The sequence below is a fragment of the Anas acuta genome, chromosome 4 (genome assembly GCF_963932015.1).
Source record: "Anas acuta chromosome 4, bAnaAcu1.1, whole genome shotgun sequence".
NCBI lineage: Eukaryota > Metazoa > Chordata > Aves > Anseriformes > Anatidae > Anas > Anas acuta.
Genome location: NC_088982.1, coordinates 64,752,128 through 64,772,252, shown reverse-complemented (window position 1 = coordinate 64,772,252; position 20,125 = coordinate 64,752,128). Strand labels below are relative to the sequence as shown.

At 62.6% G+C, this 20,125-nt stretch overlaps 2 protein-coding genes across 2 annotated transcripts; one reads left to right on the top strand and one right to left on the bottom strand.

Annotated features, from left to right (window-relative positions):
* Nucleotides 1-1,289: 1,289 nt before the first annotated feature.
* CLDN23 (claudin 23) lies at nt 1,290-2,766 on the top strand. The gene has a single exon (XM_068681673.1). The coding sequence runs from the start codon at nt 1,437-1,439 to the stop codon at nt 2,130-2,132; it is 696 nt and encodes a 231-aa protein (XP_068537774.1). The 5' UTR covers nt 1,290-1,436; the 3' UTR covers nt 2,133-2,766.
* Nucleotides 2,767-2,920: 154 nt separating this feature from the next.
* LOC137856374 (low-density lipoprotein receptor-related protein 2-like) lies at nt 2,921-14,370 on the bottom strand. Its single transcript, XM_068681671.1, has 33 exons — nt 14,214-14,370; nt 13,953-14,072; nt 13,637-13,756; nt 13,322-13,549; nt 13,014-13,127; nt 12,819-12,938; nt 12,433-12,558; nt 12,138-12,344; nt 11,834-12,002; nt 11,558-11,726; nt 11,170-11,395; nt 10,955-11,080; nt 10,566-10,781; nt 10,049-10,357; nt 9,604-9,816; nt 8,914-9,480; nt 8,584-8,799; nt 8,258-8,496; nt 8,049-8,178; nt 7,539-7,717; nt 7,257-7,443; nt 6,923-7,141; nt 6,559-6,742; nt 6,124-6,325; nt 5,890-6,054; nt 5,511-5,711; nt 4,879-5,422; nt 4,646-4,774; nt 4,381-4,488; nt 4,069-4,305; nt 3,561-3,981; nt 3,255-3,390; nt 2,921-2,994 (listed from the first exon to the last, which is right to left on the bottom strand). Exons 1-33 carry the CDS (start codon nt 14,287-14,289, stop codon nt 2,938-2,940), a joined length of 6,660 nt encoding a protein of 2,219 aa, XP_068537772.1. The 5' UTR covers nt 14,290-14,370; the 3' UTR covers nt 2,921-2,937.
* Between the last annotated feature and the right edge of the window lie 5,755 nt (nt 14,371-20,125).

The window sequence follows — 20,125 nt, the reverse complement described above, 5'->3', positions numbered from 1 at the left end:
ACTCAGTAGCCTGTCCATTTATTTATTTTTTTTAAGTTATTATTATTTTATTTTCCTCCTTGGAACTGGGCACAAGCTCTGACCGTCCTACCCCAGATCTCTTCCCCTTCCTGTTAGCTCAAGGCCTCCTGCTGCTACTTCGATTTACAAAGTGGGGGTGAAAAAAAAAAGTCGCAAGCCCACTCAACCAGGCCTGGGTTAAGTTTCCATCGCGATGGCTTTGCCAAGGTAGGGAAAACCACGTCCTTGGAGGAGTAGAAAACACCAAGTAAGGTAGCTCTCCCCACCCAGCAGCTGGGGAAACGTGGGAAGGAAGGCCACTTCAGCCAGCCCATTTTATCTCCGAGACCAGATGGCTTTGAATGCTTCCCCAGAGCTCGGAAGGGCCAGCCTCGGCTTTGAATGGCCTTTCACACCGCTTCATTAAAAACCAAAAGGGGAAGAAATGAACAATCTGTAACGCCGTAGGAAGAGTGGGAAACAGCTCTGTTAATCCCATTTCCTTCCCTGGGCTTACTCAGGGCAGGTCATCGAGCATCGGGGCCACATCACCTAATCTCATTGTTACCCGGCGATCGGGAGCCTGGGCGCCAGCCCAAAGCGCTGCTGGGCATTAAGAACAAAACAGGGGGGCCCAGGCTGTTAAACCTGCGCAAGGATGCTGTGGGGAAGGCGTGCAGCCAGCCCTCCTGCTCAGCTAGGATCGATCCTCCCAAATTAATCCAGAGAGGATGCTGCCCTCTTTTGGACCCAGCGTGACCGGCAGAAATTCAGCGAAACTGGGAGACGCACAAAAGCAGTGATTTTTTGGGGTGCAAAAGCCCACGTAGGGAACCTTGAAAAGTGCTGACTTACCCACAGTTGCCCCAAAGGGACATCCCAGGAACTTTTCCTGCTGGGAGCTGGGCTGCCAGCACCACCTGCGGGTGTGCCTCTGAGCAGGACCAAGCTGAGGAGCAGTCCCTGACGTGCAGGGAGATGCTCGCTGGGAGGGCAAGCGAGGAGACGAAGGGGCTGGGAAGGTCTCTTGGGCCAGCAGAGGACCACACAGCGTCCTTACCGATTACAATTAGAGTTGCAATTGCATTTTAATGAATGATTTCCATCAACCGGCTCCTGCCCCTGGCCTCCCAGCCCCTCTACCTGCGAGGGCAGAGCGGGGAGCAATGCCTTGGTGGCTCCTGCAGTGCTGCGGCCCCACTGTGCTGCTGCAGGGTGCTGCCGGAGGGTGCTGCCCCCCCTGTGCTGCCTGGGTGCTGCCCAGCTCTGCTGCCTGCCCCCGGCTCCTCCCTGCCTGCACTTCCTCCTGCTGCCAGCACCTCCCGCAGCACGGCCCCGTCGCGGGATAAACCCCACGGGCACGGAGTCGGCGCTGATTTCCCTCCCTCCGGCGAGCGGGAGCTGAATTTGGGCAGCACCCCCCCACCTCTCCGAGCATGAGGACGCCGAAGGCGATGATCGTGGGCATGGTGCTGTGCCCCTGCGGGCTCCTGCTGACGCTGGTAGGCACGATGACGCCCAGCTGGAGGCAGGTGAGCCTCGTCCCCGAGCAGCCCTCCGACCTGGTCTTCGAGCAGGGCATCTGGGAGCTGTGCAGCGAGAGGCAGAGCAGCCACCAGCGCTTCTGCGGGCAGGCCGACGAGCTGGGCTACTTCAAGGAGGTGCCCGTGCAGGTGGCCCGAGGGCTGATGCCCACCTCGCTGGTGCTCACCCTGCTGGGCTTGGTGGTGGCCACCCTGGGGGTGCGCTGCTGGCAGGAGGAGCCCCAGCACCCGGTGGCTGGGGCAGCGGGGCTGGTGCTGCTGCTCTCGGGGCTGATGAGCCTCCTCCCCGTGTCCTGGTACACCCACGAGCTGTGGGCACTGCCCGCGGTGACCGGCAGCACGCTGGCTGCGGGTTACAGCTTGGTGCTGAGCTACCTGGGGAGCTGCCTGGAGATCCTGGGGGGGCTGGCCCTCACCCTCAGCTTCCACCGCTGCTGCAAGAAGCGCAGGGCCCCCAAATATCCCCCCGGCCCCGCGCGGGAGCCCGGGCCACCCTCCACCACCTACAGCAACCCCTGGGACGTGCTGGAGGACGAGCGAGACGGGCGGCCCTGGAAGAGCACCCTGCCTTGTGACTCCGACCTGTAGCCCCAGCACCAGGAGAGCAGCGGGCACTGCCCTGCCTGGTGCTGGGAAGGGGGCTGGCTCCGGGGCACCTCAACAAGGACCCAGCCTGAATCCCTGCAGCCTCCTCAAAAGCCTGCCCCGCTCCAGGCTCCGTGACTGTGCCAAAGCTGGGCTTTGTGTGCTCCAGGCCCTGCACCGTGCGGCGTTTCAGGGTGTTCTCCCACGAGCAGGAGGCTGCTTACAACTGCACAGCCTGCAGGGTGGGGGAGAGGGGAGGGGAGCGCCTCCCACACCTCCGCTCAGCTCAGGGCTGTGTAAACATGAAAATAAATGAAGAGGAACAGGTCCGTGCCGTGGGGTAGTTACGGGCTTTCTGCCAGGCAGGCTGGGCTGAGAGCCAGGGGCACGGCCAACCCTGCTCCCCTGAGCTTCACCTGAAGCGGGGAGGGAAGGTCTGCGGGAGGACAGGTGGCTTTTACAGCCGCCTTCCTCAAGGACTCCTCTCCCGGGGTTAAAACGGGCTCAGGAGGAGGTTTCTCCTTCCTCCAAAGCACAGCCACTTTGGGGAAGAATTGCCTGGATTTTGCTTCCCACCGTGAGGCTGGTGCAAGGCAGCAGAACTGGCTGCACTGGTTTGTAAGGGACACCCAAGGGGCCAGGACTGCACCATAAAATCCCACCCACCAGCCTGCGTAAGGGGGCTGAGCCCAGCCAGCCTGCTCGCAGAGCTCTTTTGGCCAGTTTTCCACCCCAATGGAGCCCTGAGCATGCTCTGCTCCCCCGAACACAAAGCACCACGGCACCAGAGCTGCTGCACCATGTTCCTTTATGGAAATACAGGAGCGGGGCGAGGCGGTCCCTTCCCAAGCGCGGCTGGCAGCTCCTGCAGAGACAACAGATTCATGCATCAAGGATGGATCTACACCAGCCTCCCTGGGCCCACCCACACCTCGGCACGGGGCTTCTGGCCACAGGAGGAGCAGGACAGCCCCTCCATCAGCTCAGCCTCCTGGCATCCCCACATCCTGCTCCTCTCTCGCCTCAGCAGGCATGCACTGGGCCTGAGGTGTATCTGGAGGAGCCCCAGGGCAAGCCAGGCTGTCAGGAGGGTTCAGAGCAGGGCACACTCCGCACACTGCTCACCTCTTTCCCGTCATAAGCTTCGTTCACAAAGGTATCGCTTTTGGGGGGAAGCTCTTCCTCCTCCTCGTCCTCTTCCTCGGGGTCGCTTTCGCGGTGGTACAGGGTGAGCACGCGGGTGGAAGCGGTGCTTGAGGTCCTGCGGAGAGCAAATAAAGCATCTCAGAGCAACAGAGCCCTGTCTTCAAGGTGGAGCAGGATCCCAACATTTGTCGTTGTCCTGATGGGTTCACTGCAGCTTTCCACGTGGCAGAGGGGCGCACCAGACCCCGCTCTGCCCCCGGGCCCCTCTCCAACCCCACAGCTCACCTCCTCCGCCTGTCCTGCCTCCGCATGTAGGCCAGGGCCCCCACGGCAGCGGCGGCCAGCAGCAGGAGCACGGCCACCCCCAGGGCGATGGGTCCTGCCACCGGCTGCACCTCGGCCTCCTCGCAGTAGTCCCCACGGTAGCCCAGGGCGCAGTGGCAGGTCACCCGCCCGGCCTCGATGGCGCAGTCCCCGCGCAGGTTGCACGTCTCGCTGCTGCAGGGCACGGCCCCCAGCACCTCCTCGGTGTTGGGGGTTACCAGGAAGGGCTCTTGGTGCTCCCCGGGGGCTGCGGGCAGGCTGGGGACGGGCTGCCGAGGCTCAGGGGCGGCTGAGGGCACGGCTGGTTTCTCCTCTTTCGTGTGGGAAATGCCTGAGGGTGCCACCACCACGGGAACCTGCGTCTTCGGCTCCACAGAGGGGCCTGGAAGAGCGAGCACAGACCTGGGTGAGAGCCCCCTTCCCAGCCAAAGGAGACACCGAGGTGCCCCGGCAGGGGGTGAGCACTTACAGCCCGATTCATCGGAGCCGTCAGCACAGTCGGGGTGCCCGTCGCAGAGCTGCTCTCCGGAGATGCAGCCCTGGAGGTCAGCACAAGCCCGCAGCGGGGCCGGGCACGGCGGGGCCAGCACGCAGCTCACCCCGCGCACCAGGCGGTACCCGAGGGCGCAGCGGCACTGCCGCCCCGCGGGGGTGGGCAGGCAGAGCTGGCTGCAGCCCCCGTTGCTCTTCGCACAGCCGTGGGTGCCTGCCAGGACAGCAGGATTAGAAGGGCCTCACTCGGTGCCCCACGCACCAGGGGCTGGGGCAGCCCCAGACCCACCTTCTTGTGAGATCTGGCTGTAAATCCTCAAGGCTACCAGCTCCTGCTCCATCGGGAACCACCAGCTCTTGGCCTGCTCCAGACGGCTGTGCCAGACCTTGGTGGAGCCTGGGGACACACAGCAGCTTCAGCACCCCTCCACCTCCTCCCACAGAGGTGTGGGGCTCCTCCAGCCTGCCCTATACCCGGTATCCCACAGGGACTGGCAGAGACCCCGAGTCCTGGGGCAGCAGGAGGAGCTGAAGTGCACCCCAGGCGGACTCACCATTCGTTGAGGCCGTGGTCCAGAGCAGAAAGCCGTCTCCGATGGCAAAGAGCGAGAGGCCGTGCAGCCCCTCCCGCACCACTCGGAAGTGGGAGCCGTCCAGCTCAATGCTGCCGATCGCACCCCTCTCTGCGGGCACAGACAGGGGGGACACCATGGCTTAGGGCTGCCCCTTGGGGCTGCACCGAGTCCCCCCCAGCTCCCACTGCACCCTAGGCGGACCCCAGACTCACCCCGGTCTGCCCAGTACAGCCTGGTGCCGGCACCCCCGAAGGCGAGGCCGGCAGGGGACCGGGCTCTCCTCCAGAGCACCCTGCGGCCGCTGCCGTCCATGGCCGCGCACTCCACCACGTTTCCCGGCCCTCGCCTCCCCGCCGCGGTGACGAAGCACATGGTGGAGGCGCGAGGGCACAGGGCCAGCCAGGCGGCCCCCTGCAGCCCCTCGCTGAGCAGCTGCAGGGCCCAGCGCCCGCCGGGTGCAGCCACCTGGAGGCTGGCCGGCTGCCCCCCGAGCCAGTAGAGGTTTCCACTCAGCCAGTCAAGGGCCAGGGAGGACACCGAGCCCTCCACGGCCACCGCCCGCTGCCAGGAGAGCCGGCCCGAGTCCTTCAGGCGCAGCAGCCCGATGGAGTCGCCCCCCGCCTCGGCGAAATACAGGCTCTTGTCCTTCACCATGTAGTCGACGGCAGTCAGGCGCCCCACCTTGGCCAGCGGCAGGGCCCGGTGCGGAGGGAGGTCTTGGGATGTGGCTGTTGTGGGCAGATCCTTCAGGTAGACCTAGGGGAAGGAGACAGCGCTGGGACGGGGACCCTGCTCCCAAAAAAGCAGCGAGGGGAGCAGCCCCTTGGCCTGGCCCTGCAGGTACCTGCATCACGGCTGCTGGTGATGCGAGGAGGGCGAAGGCTGAGTCGTGGAGGGGCAGGCAGGTGGTCTCATCGGCAGCCAGGGTCAGCCCGGCAGGGCAGCGGCACTGCCCGGAGTGCCGGGCGCTCAGCAGGCACAGGTGGGAGCAGCCACGCGCCGCGCACGGGTTGGGGACCGCCGGGTGCAGGGCTGGGTGCATCACCTGTAGGGCAAGGCAGGCTCAGCCCCACAGCCCGAGCGGGGCCTCGCAGCTCCACCAGAGAGCTGGCGACTCCTGAGCACAGGGATCAGCACCCCAAGGACCGCAGCTCTCAGTGCCTCCACGCCCTGTGCCCGAGCAGAGCGGGTGCAGCAGGGTTTGGGGTCCCTGGGGCAGGTACCTGGAGGCCGTGGGGCTGCCCGTGCCGCTTGAGCAGCACGGTCCTGTTCTTGCCAGCAGCCTTGTCCACCCGCAGCACCGACCACGTCTTCCTCTCCGACCAGTAGAGCTGCCCCTCGCACACTGCCGCGGCAAAGGGGCTCCGGACCCAGCCCAGCTGCAGCACCTGGAGGAGAGAGGGGTTTTTAGAACAGCCCCTGGCACCCGGCCCAGCCCTGTAGCACCCACCACGCACCCTCACGTCCGTGCCGTCCAGGCGTGCGGAACCCAGGCTGCTCAGTTTCTCATCCAGCCAGAAGATCCTCGAGGCGGGGAGGTCAAGGGCCAGCGCCGTGGGCCAGCCCAGCCCCTGGGCCAGCAGCACGTGCCGCCGGCTCCCGTCCATGGTGGCCTCCATCAGGCGGGGGAGGCTCCCCACCTCGGACCAGTACAGCACCCTGGTGGGAGGAGGACAGCACAGGGTTTCCCTTTCCATCAGGGATGTGCTAAGAGCTCTGCCCGAGGCAGGGGCAGATGCCTGGGGTTCCTCTTCCCCAGTCACACAGCCCCAACAGCACCCAGGTGAGGCCATCCCAACTCTCCCCCATCCCACTGCCTGCTTCTGCAGGGGGAAAACGGGCCAGGACAGGGCTGGCAAGAAGGTCTCCAAGTCCTCCTACCCCAAACTTACCCTGCTAGAGGCTGGAGCACCAGGGAGTGGGGCTGGTCCATGTCTCCATCCAGCACCACGGTGTACTCTGGTTTCCCTCGCCAGGCAGCCCCCAGCCGGGTGGCCAGCACCTGCCCCGCTGCCCCGTCCGTCCAGTACAGGTTCCTCCCGAGCCAGTCCACAGCGATGCAGTCTGACCTCACCCCTGCGACGTGCCCAGGAGTCAGCACCCAGAGGGCAAAATGCTGGGGCAAAAATGCTCCCACGCTGGGTCTCCAGCACGCCAGGAGCTCAGGCTCCCCCCAGCACCTCTGCGTGCGAGGGGACGCAGCCTGGTGCAGCTGCATCCTGGGGATTGCACAGACACAGGGCAGCCACAGCCTACCTTTCACCAACGTGCCCTTCTTGCCCGAGTCGAGGCCCTGCCAGCTGATGCTCTCCGTGGCCAGGTCCATCCAGAAAACTTTCCTCTCCACCGGGTCATAGTCGAGGGAGAAGACGATGCGCTCCTTGTCGGTGGCCAGCAGCACCTCCTCACGCCCGCTCCGCAGGCCGTAGGACAGCACCTCTGATTGCACGGCCACCAGCAGCACGGGCTCTGGTCCTGGGGGTGACACAGAGCCCCCTCAGCCTCTGGTGACCCCACAGCCCCGGAAAACACGGCAGAGCCCTCTGTGGCACAGCATGCCCCCCTGATGCTTGCAGACCCCTGGGCTTACCACCCAGCTTGCAGACGCGGCCGTCGGGCTCCAGCAGGTAGCCAGGGAGGCAGCTGCAGCTGTAGGACCCCGGGGCGTTGAGGCAGGTCTGGCTGCAGGCTCGCTCGCCCCACTCCGTGCACTCATCTATGTCCACGCAGGTCAGGCCGTCCTCGGCCAGCCGATAGCCAGGGGCGCAGTAGCATCGCTGTGGGGAAAGAGGTGAGCGTGGGGCTCCTCCCGCAGCCGGGACAGGGCAGCAGAGCAGTGCAAACCCCCCAGGTGAGGGCTGCTGGCACTCACGGGGCCCTGGGGTGAAGGGTGGCAGAGTTGTGAGCAGCGTAGCTGGCAGGGCAGGGAGCAGTTTCCCCCCTCGTCTGAGCCGTTCACGCAGTCCTGCTGCCCGCTGCACACCAGGGAGACGTTGAGGCAGACCCCCAGCCCGCAGGGGTACTCGTGACTCGGACACGGAGCGGGCTGGCCTGCAGGGACACACAGGGGGAAGCTGCCCTGAGCCTCATCCACCAGTTCCACGTGCCCAGGGCGAGCTGAGCTGTGCCCGCAGGGTGCCCAGGACGCGTGGCAGCAATGCCCAGTGCTGTGCCAGCAGCCTGCCCCCAGGATATCCTAACGCCGAGGCCACCAGTCCCATGGGGACAACACCCAGCCAGGGCCTGGAGCCACCAGCGGTGCTGGGAGGGGGCTCTGCACACAGGACCCTTCCCCTCAGCGCAGAGCAGGGCCCCCTCTGTGCTGCAGAGCTGCCAGCTGCCCGCGGGGGGACACGGAGGGGACACGCAGCGCGTTGCTCACAGCTGGCCTCGTCGCTGCCATCCCTGCAGTCCGCCTCTCCGTCGCACCGCCAGGCGCTGGGGACGCACTCGTGGTCCCGGGAGCAGCCCCACTGCTGGTCACGGCACGGCCCTTCCTCCTGGGGACAGTCCTGCAGGAGCAAGGGAGAGGGCGAGCGGTGCCACCAGCCCCCCAGGAATTGGGGCAGGGGGTCCCCAGCTCACTCCCACCTCCTCATCCGTGCCGTCCTCGCAGTCGGCGGCCCCGTCGCAGCGCCAGGCCTGGGGCACGCACTGCCTGCTGCGGGGACACGCCACCTCGCCCGTGCGGCACAGCAGGGGCCGTGGCACCGCGCAGCCCTCCTCATCCGAGCCATCCCGGCAGTCCCGGTCCCCGTCACAGCGCAGGGACAGGGCCACGCACTGCCCGCTGCGGCACGGGAACTCGGCTGGGCTGCACTCCTTGGGCGCTGCTGGGAGGAGAGGGGGATGGATGAGAAAGAGGGAACCCAAAGCTCAACCCCAAACCACCCCGTGCCACCCGCCGGGGCTCTCACCGCAGCGCTGCTCATCGGCACGGTCCAGGCAGTCGGCGTGGCCGTCGCACAGCCAGCTCTCGGGGACGCAGCGGGTGGCGGCGTCGCAGCGCAGGGCACAGTCCGGCGTGGGGCTCCAGCAGCCCGCCTCGTCCGAGGCGTCGGGGCACTGCGGCACCCCGTCGCACCGCTCGCCCGCCCCGACGCATGTTGCGCCGCTCACGCAGTGGAAGGCTCCTGGGGAGATGAGGAACCGTGACGGGCAGGGTGCCAACCCCCTGGTGACTTAAAATGCCCCACCAGCACTCTTGGCACTCAGCCACCCATCTGCTCAGGGAAAAAGGCTCCTACCTGGGGTGTCGCAGAGCTGGGCACAGCCGTCCTCGTCAGAGCCGTCCGCACAGTCCCTCTCCCCATCACACACGTACTCCTGCGCCACGCACTCGGTGCCGTCACGGCAGGGCACATGTGTGCGAGGGCAGGAGAGGTGGGGGACGGCGGGGAGGGGGCGTGCAGGGCTGGCTGGGTGCTGCGTGCTCGTGGTTAGCCGTGGGGCAGCGGGCTGGGGTGGCACGGACAGGGTGGTGGTGCTCGTGGTGGTGGTGGAGCTCCTCGTGGTGGGTGACCGCACAGAGGGGACCTTGGTTGACGTTGTTTGGGTGGTGGCAGGCGCAGAGGTGGTGGTTGGGGTGGACGTGGTGGTGGTGGTGGTTGGTTCAGGGGTGGTTTTGGCCGGCGTGGACGTGCTGGAGGTGGTTGGTGCTGTGGTGGGAGGCGCAGCGGTGGTCGTCTTGCGTGGCGGAGGGTGTGTGGTGGAGGTGGTGGCTGGGCTTGTCCTCAAGGCAGGGCTCGTGCTCGTCCTCAACGCGGTGGTCACGGGTGGGTGGAGCGGCAGGGCAGGCCCTCTGCTCGTTGGCACTGGAACACGAGCCTGGATTTGGGGCTGCCCACGCTGCGGGCACGTCCAGGAGCAGCCCAGATGCCCCCAGCACAGCGCAGCGTGGGCCGCCCAGCCACGCTGCTGGCCCCAGCCCCTCTCACCTGCAGGCAGCTCCAGCTCTACGAAGGCCACCGCTCCCTGCACGCCTTCTGCTGGCACGGCCAGCACGAGGGCCAGCGTCCGCCGGTCCCAGAGCAGCAGAGACGTCTTGTTGACAGACACCAGGTAGGGCTCGAAGGCAGCCACGAGGCCATGGGGCCAGCTGGGCGCCAGGGTGACCGCTTGCCGTTTGGTCAGGCTCAGCGCCCTCAGGCCTGCAGGCAGAGGGGATGTTTTGGACATGGGGTTTGCCAGGCCCACCCTGTGCCCCCACAGCCCCCAGTTATGGCAGGGACCTCATGGCTGAGGACAGGAGCCCACCCGTGGGACAAAGCCTGTCCCAAGAGCATTTCACTGCCCAGGCAGGGACCTGCTGCATGCAGAGCATCACTGGTCACTCCTGCCTCTACAGCAACCCCCTCTGCTCCAGATTTCTCCAGGACTCACCCAGGGCTGAGCTCCAGAGCAGGGTGAAGGCCCTGCTGTCCATGGCCACGGGCAGCTCTCCAAGCCAGGTCTCGTTCCAGGCATCCTGTGGGTCGCCCCCAGCCAGGCTGAGCTGCTGCAGGGGCTGCCCAGGAGCCAGCCAGTACAGAGCCCCCCGCTGCCAGTCCAAGAAGAGGTGCTGGATGCTGCTGCGAGCGCGGTGCAGGACGTGCGAGGTCATGTTGGGCGCCTGGGTCACCCCGATGTCCCTCCGGTTACATGCCAGCCAGTACAGGCTCCCCGAGCGGACGTCCACGCGGGCAGAGCAGACTTGGCAACAGGCAAGCAAGCAGTTATGGGGCTGCCCCACGGCCCAGCTCCACCGCCTGGGTCCCCCCTGTCCCTACAGCCAGGGCACAGCTGGCTGCTGCCTCGGCACAGCCCCAGCGTGGGCACCAAGGGACTGCTGAGCTCTCTGGCAGAAGAGCCTCGCATCTCCGGGAGCTCTGCGGGGCTCCGGCACCCCACAGGGTCTCACCTGGCAGCTTGGTCTCGATGGTTTCTCTCCTCCCGGCGTGCCCCACGAGGCGCAGCAGCGTCCCGCGGTCATCCGTCCCGTAGAGCACCGACCTCTGCCAGTCCACGTCCTGCAGCTGGAGGGGCTCCCACCACTGCTGCACTCGTCGGCTGCGTGGCCCAGGGCCCACCTGCACCAGGGAGATGGCTTTCCCTGAGGAGTAGGCGATGGACAGCTCTGTGGGGCACAAGGACAGCGTGTCAGCGTGGCTCCAGCACCACCATCCCCTCCCCAGGGTGCAGACAGCTCCTCATTTCCCCCCCCTGCATGGGGAACAGCACCAGGAAGGGCTCCCCAGGGCCCTCCCCGAAGCGCCCCAAGGCAGGGAGGCAGCCTGCAGCCCTGCTCACCTGCACACTTCCCCGAGGGCAGGAGGTAGAGGCCCTCCGGGCAGGCACACTGGTATCCCTGGGGGTGCACGGGGGACAGGAGGCAGAGGTGGCTGCACAGACCCGGCGCGCAGGCAGCGGTATCCCCTGGGAGCAAAGGGGACACGAGGAGCTCGGGCAGCTGCCACCCCTCGTGCTTCTCCCCGCACCCAGGGGCTGCCCGGCGCAGTACTCACGCGGAGGCTGCTGCAGCACGTGCAGCACCGTGAAAGCCGAGACGGGGGCCCGCAGCAGCACGGCGTGCTCCCGGGGAGAGGCCCTGCTGGCGGACACCAGCTCGGTGCCATCGGCCCAGAAGAAGCGGCTCTCGAAGACGGCCAGGCCCAGCGGCTCGGCGTGGCTCCGCAGGACGGAGGGGAAGGAGTGGCGCCCGCTGCCATCCACCCGCAGCGTCTCGATGGACTGGGGACGGGGCACAGCCGCCACGTGGCACGCCCCGGCACGGGCACCCCGTGCCACAGGGGCACTCCGTGCCTCAGGAGGAAGCGGGGCCGCCCTTCCCACCCTCACCTCGCCACCTCCCAGCTCGTGGTGGGGCTGAGCCCTGCCGCCCCCCGTCCCTACCTCCTTGTACTCGCTGATCCAGTACAGCCTGCCGGCCACGTAGTCCAGGCTCAGCCCCACAGGCTCCTCCATCGACACCACCGTGAGCTCCCGGCGGTTCGAGCCGTCCATGCCGGCTGCAGCGATGACCGTCCGGCCCCTCTGCCCACGGTTGACCCAGTACAGGGACCTGAGGACAGGCACCCAGCTCTTGGTGTGCCCCCAGGGCTGCCCAAACCCCCCTCACACGGTAAAAGCACAGCCCTGGCTCCGAGCACTGCCTTCCCAGCTCCTTACCTCGCAGCGGGGTACACCGTCAGCTGTTCTGGGGCCACGTCCTTCCCCAGCACCCTGACGTAGCCCCGGCCGTCACCCAGCCCCGCACAGATGGCCGCGGGGTGGCTGCTGGCCCAGTACAGCTGCCCCGTGAACCAGTCCACGGAGATGCTGTTCACCTCCCCAGCATCTGCAGAGACACAGTGGTTAATGCTCACAGCCTCAGCTGCTGGCCACAAACTCCAGCTTTTCCCTTTTTACTGCAGGAAAGCAGGGCCGGGGTGGCAGGCCAGCTCCCAGCCCCACCACCTTTGTGTCTCTGCACCTGCGTAGAGAAGCCGTGCTCCCTTCCCTGGGTGGTGGGCGCAGAGTTCACCCTCTTCCGTCAGCCAGTAGTAGGTTTCCCGGAGCAGGTCATACACCAGGGCACGGGGCTCGGTCTCGGTGGAGAGCAGGGGTCGGTACGCCTGGGTCCGCACGTCCAGAAGAGCCAGGTCCTCCCCGACGGCCACCAGGAGCTGCGTGGAGTTGTCTGCCGGGACAGCATCAGCAGGTGGATGGGAATGGGACAGGACTCGGGGCGCTGCCTGGGGCGGGCAGGGCAGCCCAGCACACCCTACCTGCCACCTCGCAGATGGTGCCGTGGCGCAGCGTGTAGCCCTGGAGGCAGGAGCAGCTGAAAGATCCCGGCGTGTTCCGGCACAGCTGGCTGCAGGGGCTGTACTCCAAGGAGCACTCGTCTACATCTGCAGCGACAGCAGCTGCTGGGAGCCCACGGCACGGCTGCACGGCTCCCTTCAGGCAGCACCACCAGCCCCTGGCCACAAGGGACCACCGAGACAGCCCCCAGACCCCAAACCCATCGGTGACAGCAGGGACATGAGCTGCACGCAGCCTTCTGGGGGCCAGGTAGGAGATGTGGGCAGGAGCAGGGCTGAAGTGGGTGCTCCTGAACGAACGCTGGCTCTGGCAAGGCCAAAATGTGCACACCCCAACCCCTCCTTACCAGCACAGCTCTGCCCGTCACTCTGCAGCACCCAGCCGGCCCCGCAGGAGCACTGCACGCCCCAGTGGGTGTCAGCACACGTCTCCGCGCAGCCCCCGTTGCGCACAAAGCAGCTCCGCCCTGCAGGGAGGCAGCGGAGGAGTGAAATAATTCGGGGCTGCTTCTTGCAGCTCCCCCGGCCCCACGCCTGCTCACCACACGTGCTGGGCTCATCGGTGCCGTCCAGGCAGTCATCCTCATCGTTGCACATCAGGGACTCCAGGATGCATTTCCCCTCGTCGCACCTCACCATGCCGGCCGGGCAGGGGGCTGCGGCACACACAGCTCATGTCAGGAGGGCACGGGAGATGCTGTGGGTCCCTGACTCGTGGGGAGATCCCACAAAGTGTCTGCAGGTTCCCACCATCCCAAGGGGAGCTGGGATCCAGGACAGCCAAAAAAAACTTCACACGTACCTCAGGCAGGTCTCAGCCCACCAAGGAGCATCTCGCTTGCCCACTTACCACAGACGTCTTCGTCCGAGGAATCGCCGCAGTCATCGACCCCGTTGCACTTCCACTCGGCCGCGATGCACACCCTGTTCCTGCACTGCCACTGCCCGGGCAGGCAGGGCTGCAGGGGACAGCCCTCCTCGTCCCAGCCGTCCTCGCAGTCCTGGTGCCGGTCGCACAGCTCCCAGTGCGGGATGCAGTGGTGAGTGCCGGGGCACTGCAGCTTCTTCGCCCCACACACTGTGGGGACGGAGCCACGCTCACACCTCGCCCTGCGCCGCACAAAATCCCCTCTCGGCCTCTCTCAGCCCTCTGGGGCCCACCTACCGCAGTCCTGCTCGTCGGAGCCATCTGGGCAGTCGGCAGCTCCGTCGCACCGCCAGCTGCTGGAAACGCAGCGGCCGTCGTCACACTGCCACGCGTGGGGGTCCCCGCCACAGGGAGCATCTGTGGGGACAGCACACGGTCAGTGGGGACAGCACACGGTCAGTGGGATCTCACACAGCTCTGGTGTGAGCTCACGGTGGTCCCCTCTGTCCCCGCATCATCTAAGGAGGCTCCAGGACGCATCCCCATGCCCTGAGGGGCTGCCCAGCGCAGGATGTGCCCCCCAAACCCCCCCCAAAACACCACCCTCACTCACCACACATCTCGTCCGTCCCGTTGGGACACTGCCTCTCTCCATCGCACAGCCAGGGCACGGGGCCGCAGCCAGCCCCGCAGGCTGCCTGCCGGGTGGCAGCGCACGGGGGGCCGCCGGGGGCTGCGGGAGGAAGGCGAGGGGGGGCGCTCAGCCCTGCGCCATCCCCCCCTTTCCCCACCTCGTCCCGGGATGGGGACCCCCAAACCCAACCCCAATCCCCACCGCCCCCTCCCTCTATCCCTCCCTCCAGCCCCATCTCACGGGCTCGGCGGGCCCCGGGGGGCGGCAGGAGGGCGGCGAGGATGAGGAGGAGGCGGAGCGGCGGGGGGCGGCCCATGGTGGGGGGCTCCGGGGGCTCCGGGCCGGCGGGGGCAGCGCGACGGCCCCGCGGCGACCGCAGCCGCCTTTATGGAGGGGCCGGGCCGCGGGGGGGGGCCGGGGAAAAACCTTGAGAGCCGGGGCGCAGACCCAAAACACGGGCTGCCGCTGGCACTTCGGCCTTGGGAGGACGGGTGTAAAGCACAACAAGGAGAGAGGAGGGGGGGAACAGCCCCCCCGGTGGGATAAGGCACCTGCGGCAGCCTGGGAAAGCGCTCGCCGCCGCCCCGAGCGCAGCGCAGGGCGCAGGGATCGCTCCTGGATCGGCTCCGTGAAGCTGGGCAACAGGCACCTGCCAGCACGGGACAGGCTCTGGGGTGGGCATCTCGGCTGGGTGCTCGTCACCGTTTGGTGATGGGGCAGCCTGGGCATCGTGCGGCACAGGGGAGGTGCCCAAAATGCAAGCAGAGGCACCCTTTGTGCCAGGGTGCGGTGCTCCGAGCGTGCCAGGCACCCACAGCACAACCCTGGCACCTCCGAGGGAACAGGGATGTGCAGGTCTCAGGAGCAGCGAGCTGGGTGAGGAGCGTCCCCAAAGCATGGGCGTGAGGTGAGGGAGCAGAGCTAACACCCCCTTCTTCAGCTTGCAAAATGAAAATGACTTCAAACCATATCCCCCTCTTTTGTTTCCTTCCCTTATCTGCACAAGCTGTGATCGGGAAGACCCAGAGAAGAAGAGATTAATACGTGGCACATACATTGCCTGTCAGTTTCTGACAACAGAAGTCATTTTGGTCACATAGAAAAAAAAAAATGGGAAGTGGCTGTAAGTTTTTTCACCTTTTCCATCTATCAACTTTCATAACTCAAAGTTTATCTTTTATTTTCCTTGGCTGTGTCACAGCTGATTGCAATCACAAGATGCCCTTTCTTCCATTTTAAGCTGTGGCCTGGTGACACCGGTATAGCAGCCTTTCTTCAGCGCTGCCCCTCGCAGCATTCCCAGATGGAGATCTTCACACTGAATCTCAATGGAGGTTAGAGCCTCAGCAAGGAAACTCCATCCCTTTATCATTTAAGCTCTCAGCGTGCTGTTCTCCATGCCTGCATCACCTTTTTTCAAGTTACCCACATCTATGTGGGTCAGCCATCACCTCTCACCCTAGGCAGTTTTCTTATCAGGGACCAGCATGTTCCATTTCCTGGGCTTTCCCAATTTCACCCTACTTCTACACTGACCACAACCCTGACACCTGCAGGGCTGTGCCCAGAGGGATAGGAAACAACTGGAGACCTTGTCCTTCAGTTGTCATTTTCCTGCTTTCGTCCCTTAGCAGGCACTGCCTCTCTCTGTTTTGAGAAAGGATCCCAAAGCAAACTGCAGCAAAACCATTTTTAACAAGCAGGTGAATTGCCCGAATACAGAAACTGAGATTTTTTTTTTGACCTCTTCAGTGATTTTGCAAGAATAAGCCCAGAAAGCACTGGTTGGTGCCCAACAGACCTAAAAATATTTGCTTATTTTCTAAGAACTCCAAGCCTGGGAGCGCATCTCTCCCACATCTCTGCCGTCCTGCTCTTCCCAAGCCTTGTGAAAATTATCTGTGAGGTGTGGAGTCGGTGAGAAAGGAATCGGGACCTCTACTTAGAGATGCCACAGCCCCTTCAACATCTCCAGGGCTTTATTCACCCGCTGGGATCCTCCTGTGAAGCCTTCTCCACGCAGCCACTGGGGAGCAGCAGAAGGCTGCAGGATGGCCCCGTTTTGTCAACCTGCTCCTCCCCGGCTCTGTGAGCGAGCTGCGAGACCCAGGGAGGTTGGAGAAGTGAAGCACAGCCCACGCCATGCCTTGCAGCCTCCCCACAGCTCACCTGTGGTTCTTGCCCTTCCTCTCCAGTTTTTTTTTAGTCCTTTCACCTCAGGAGAGGGGAGAAAAATCATTGCCAGCTCATGCCTACAGGGCAGAAATATCTCCCCAGCATCACAGGCACGAAGGTTTCTCTGTTGGACATTTGGACCTGGTTACACACACGTATAGGTGTGTCCATATGGAGATTCACACACCTGCACGGGCGATGAAGGATTGCTTCCAGACCTCTGACACCTTGCTCCACTGAGGTGTCTCCTGCCGGGTGTGCCCATGAGATCGGTTTCGGTTTACCCTGGACATGATATTGCAAGCTACGTGCAGCAGGGCTCCTCTTCCACGTTACAGCCAAGAGCGTGGGTAGACGGACAGCCTACCACGAGCAGCTGAGGGCCCCTGGTGCAGATCGTAGGATCATGAGGTTGGAAGACCTCTATGATCCTCACCTCTCCATCTCTCAGCTGAGACCATGATTTAACCAAGTAGAAAGCTAAAAAATGCGAGAAGTTCCTTCTCTTCCCGAAGCAGTGAATTCAGCACTGCCCCAGCATCACCAACACCCACCAGCATCATATCACTGCTTTTAGCTGCTTAATAAGGCACATCAGGAAAAATAAATGTCATTTCCTCTCCAGATACACATAATTTCAGAAGAAAAGTCTGATTCATAGTTACGTGGAAAATTGGCTTTAAGCTGCTTGTAAGAACAGCTCCTCCCTACCCAGCTTTGGGCAGATTTCTCTTTTTTTTTTTTTTTTTAAGAAGAGAATTTGGCTTTCTGATTTTGAATAGTTTTCACCCTTCTCTATGTATTCAAGGCTGCATTGGGTGCCCTGGAGTAGGACATCCTCCTTGCCTCAGTACATTTACTGTCCTAGCATGACTGGTGCATGCCCTGCTTGTCTGCTCTCGGTGCTTGCATTAAAATTTTACTTACTTTGATTGTGCCAGGCCTGGGCCCCCAGTGCAGCACACCATGAGGGCACCCACACGGGGAGCAGCAGCAAACGTTCCCTCTGCCAACCCTTCCAGGGCCACCTCTTTCATCGCTCCAGGCAATAATGATGACTGCAGGGAGACAAAGAAGGCTATAAAAGAGGCCAATCTGCCCTCCTCTCAGACTATCACAGCAGATTTAATTTATGGCTAGCGAACAATAAAGCATTATAATCCTGGGACAACCTGTGCTCCGCGCATCACCTCCCTTTCTTTTTTCCCTCAAGGAACTTTCAACAAATTAAGGCAAAAAGGACGCAAAGAAGCAGAAACGATGCTTAAGGAAGAGAGGGAACTGGGAAAACACGCTGTGCTCCCTGAAACCTCACCCAGGCTCCGCTGATCAGCATTTGTTGAAGCAGACAAGGTGTCTCCATTTAATAGCCCTTACTGGCTTGTTCTTCAAGGTTTCCCTTTTTGAACTCCTGTAAGCCTCGCTATACCACAGAAGGGACTTCCTCCTCTCAGCTCTGTGCTGCAAAAAGAAACCAATTCCCCTGGCTCCCTTTTAATAGGCCACTCAAGAGCTTCACCTGGTGAAAATGCAGCTCCTCTTTGCCTGCTCACAGCTGTACCTCGCCTGTTCTCACAACACCTAGGTTGTTCCTCACGTAGCAGAGCATCTCAGGCCTCGTTTGTTTCAGAAGTGGAAGGGGTTAATCCCTTCCTTGGCGTGCTGCGAGCTGCAGCCAGCTGCCCGTGAAATGGCATCCCTGCTCCCGTGGAGTTCATGTGTACACGAGCTCCTGATAAGCGTGCTCTGCTGGGCTGCGCGTGGCCACCCCTCGCTCCTCAGCCAGGAGGGGAGCTTGGCGAGTTGCCGTGTATTTTCAGGCTAATTCTCCTCCAAAAGCTCTCCAGAGGTGGCTAACACGGAGCTAACCAACCGTGTCAGCTCAAACCTTGGCCACACGGAGAGAGGTAAGAAGATCCTGCTTAGGGCTGACCACGGCAGCTCTTCTGTTGCCTTGCAGGGTGCTGCTCTTCCCACTGCGCACCCCGAATGGCAAGCCCTGGGGACCCAGCCCACTTTGAAAGACCTTTTCCCAAGCACGTGTTTTGCTTGGGGGGGTATTTGTCACCTTCCCCCGTCCTGCCAGGTCTTCTGACCACAAGATTAAGGGATGAAGTGGAGGAGGACAGGGTCATCTCCTTGCAGGCTGGCCTCACCGTGCGGTCCCTGCCTCCAATGCCGATCGCCTACAGATAAGGCAGCAGCTGCTCCTCCTCGCAGATATCAAGGAGGTGGCAACTGGAACAAGAAGGGCATCAGAACAGCCAGCTACAGCTGTTTGCTGTTGCAGGGCCCACGTTTTACAATGGGCTTTGATATCTGTTGTATTTAGTCTCCCCAACTGCGTGTCTATTTGCCTCAAGCCTGGAACCGGGCAGAGAAATCCCCACACTCAGGCAAAGGGGAGAAGTCCCAGAGGACGGGGTTGAAATAGCCCTGAAATAACACTGCCTACGTCCTCCTGATTGCAGAAGTCCCACGCATTTCGCCTTCGTTTCATGACTCATGGGGGCTCTGCTCTCTGCCAGATGGAGCTGCACTGCAGCCTTCTTTGTGCTGACCGGGCTTTTGCCTCCGTGCAAAATACTGCTGCGGCCACATGGCCTCAAAACGGGCATCGGGGAGATGGAGCTGCATCCAGAACATCTTGCTTAATCCCACGGATTCCAGTCCCCGCAGAAATAGAAACAATCACCTTCTCCCAGAGGAGCTTGCTGTATCGAGTTTCCAGTGCTCAGAGTAACCAAGATAAATCAGTATCATCGTTGCAGCTGGTAGATTAAATGCTCTCTTCCTTTTAATGTTAAACAAATGAGTTTGTTTTTTCTTTTTTGGGTGTGTTTTTGGGGGTAGGGGAGTTTATCTTTATGACACATTGCACCCACTTAATTTTTTGCATTGACGACACACAAAGTGCACTTGAAGACAAAAAAAAACGGAGTGTGTTTGCCGTGCATGGCAGCGGGAGGCTCGCCCAGCTAACCAAGCAGCCCGCATTATTTAAAATATTATTAAACTTCCCGCAAGCCCTGCGGCTGGCATGTCATCTCTGCAGCAGCATCTGGGGCGGCGCTGCCATGCCAAACTCACTGGGGTGAGGCTGGGAGACGAGCAGAGGATGGATAGAGCCCTGTAACTGCGGGTCCGACACCGCCTCCTTGCAATATAACAAGTATTCAAATGCCAAAGACTGCTCTGGAGGCCAGTCTACCTTCTCCAGGCAGGGTTTCCATTTTCAGCGTGTGCTCTTGCTTTCATTTCACTGCCGGGATTTTGATCAGCGGGAAATGAATACATGCAGAAAGCAGCCTGCGTGCTCACTGCTGCTTGCTTTATCTCGTCTGGGTGGTTGCTGGTGAGAGGCGCCTCCAGCTCTGCCTGGAAAACCCAAGGGAAGGTTTTTAGATCTCTGCAGCTTGCCCTGTCTTTTCAAGCAGGGTGCCTGGAGGCTGCCAAGGCCCTGATTTTTAAGGTGTGCAAGTGTCTCGGAGACAGGGAGTCTCCTTGGAGGTGCCCAGCGTGCTGGTGTCCACCCCGCGGGGAACAGTCCCCACTGGGGATGGGATCAGTCTCTTCATTTCCCCATCGAGGCAACGTGGGGCAGCCACAGTGTGCCATCCAGCATGAGCCTTTTTTTTTTTTCTGGGAAAAAAAGACATGGCAGAATCAGGACCATGACTCTCAGCTCTTCCTAAGGGTGGAGCAGAAGCTGATCCACATATCTAATGTAGGCCGGGATGCAGATTGCCTTATTCTCGGGGAAAACTTGCATATTTAACCTGGCATCGCAGCCCTAATTCCAATTAAAGCTGTCCCAGGCCCTTCGGGGAGATAGGAAGGGCTGTAGGGGATGAAAAGCAATTGGGCCAAGCTCGAGGACTGTGAAACTTCTTCCCTTGTTAACAGCCCATGCTGACAGCCCTGTGTGCTTGCTCAGAGATAGCCCTGGGGTTACGCTCTCAGGAGCCGGGGCTGTC

Excerpts from the sequence above, each read along its gene's own strand:
- CLDN23 (XM_068681673.1), top strand. The coding sequence starts at position 1,437 with ATGAGGACGCCGAAGGCGATGATCGTGGGCATGGTGCTGTGCCCCTGC.
- LOC137856374 (XM_068681671.1), bottom strand. The coding sequence starts at position 14,289 with ATGGGCCGCCCCCCGCCGCTCCGCCTCCTCCTCATCCTCGCCGCCCTC. Across the intron at positions 6,326-6,558 it reads GTGCTCCAGCCTCTAGCAGG|GGTGCTGTACTGGTCCGAGG; the intron begins GTAAGTTTGGGG and ends TCCTCCCACCAG. Across the intron at positions 6,055-6,123 it reads TGGACGGCACGGACGTGAGG|GTGCTGCAGCTGGGCTGGGT; the intron begins GTGCGTGGTGGG and ends TCTCTCCTCCAG.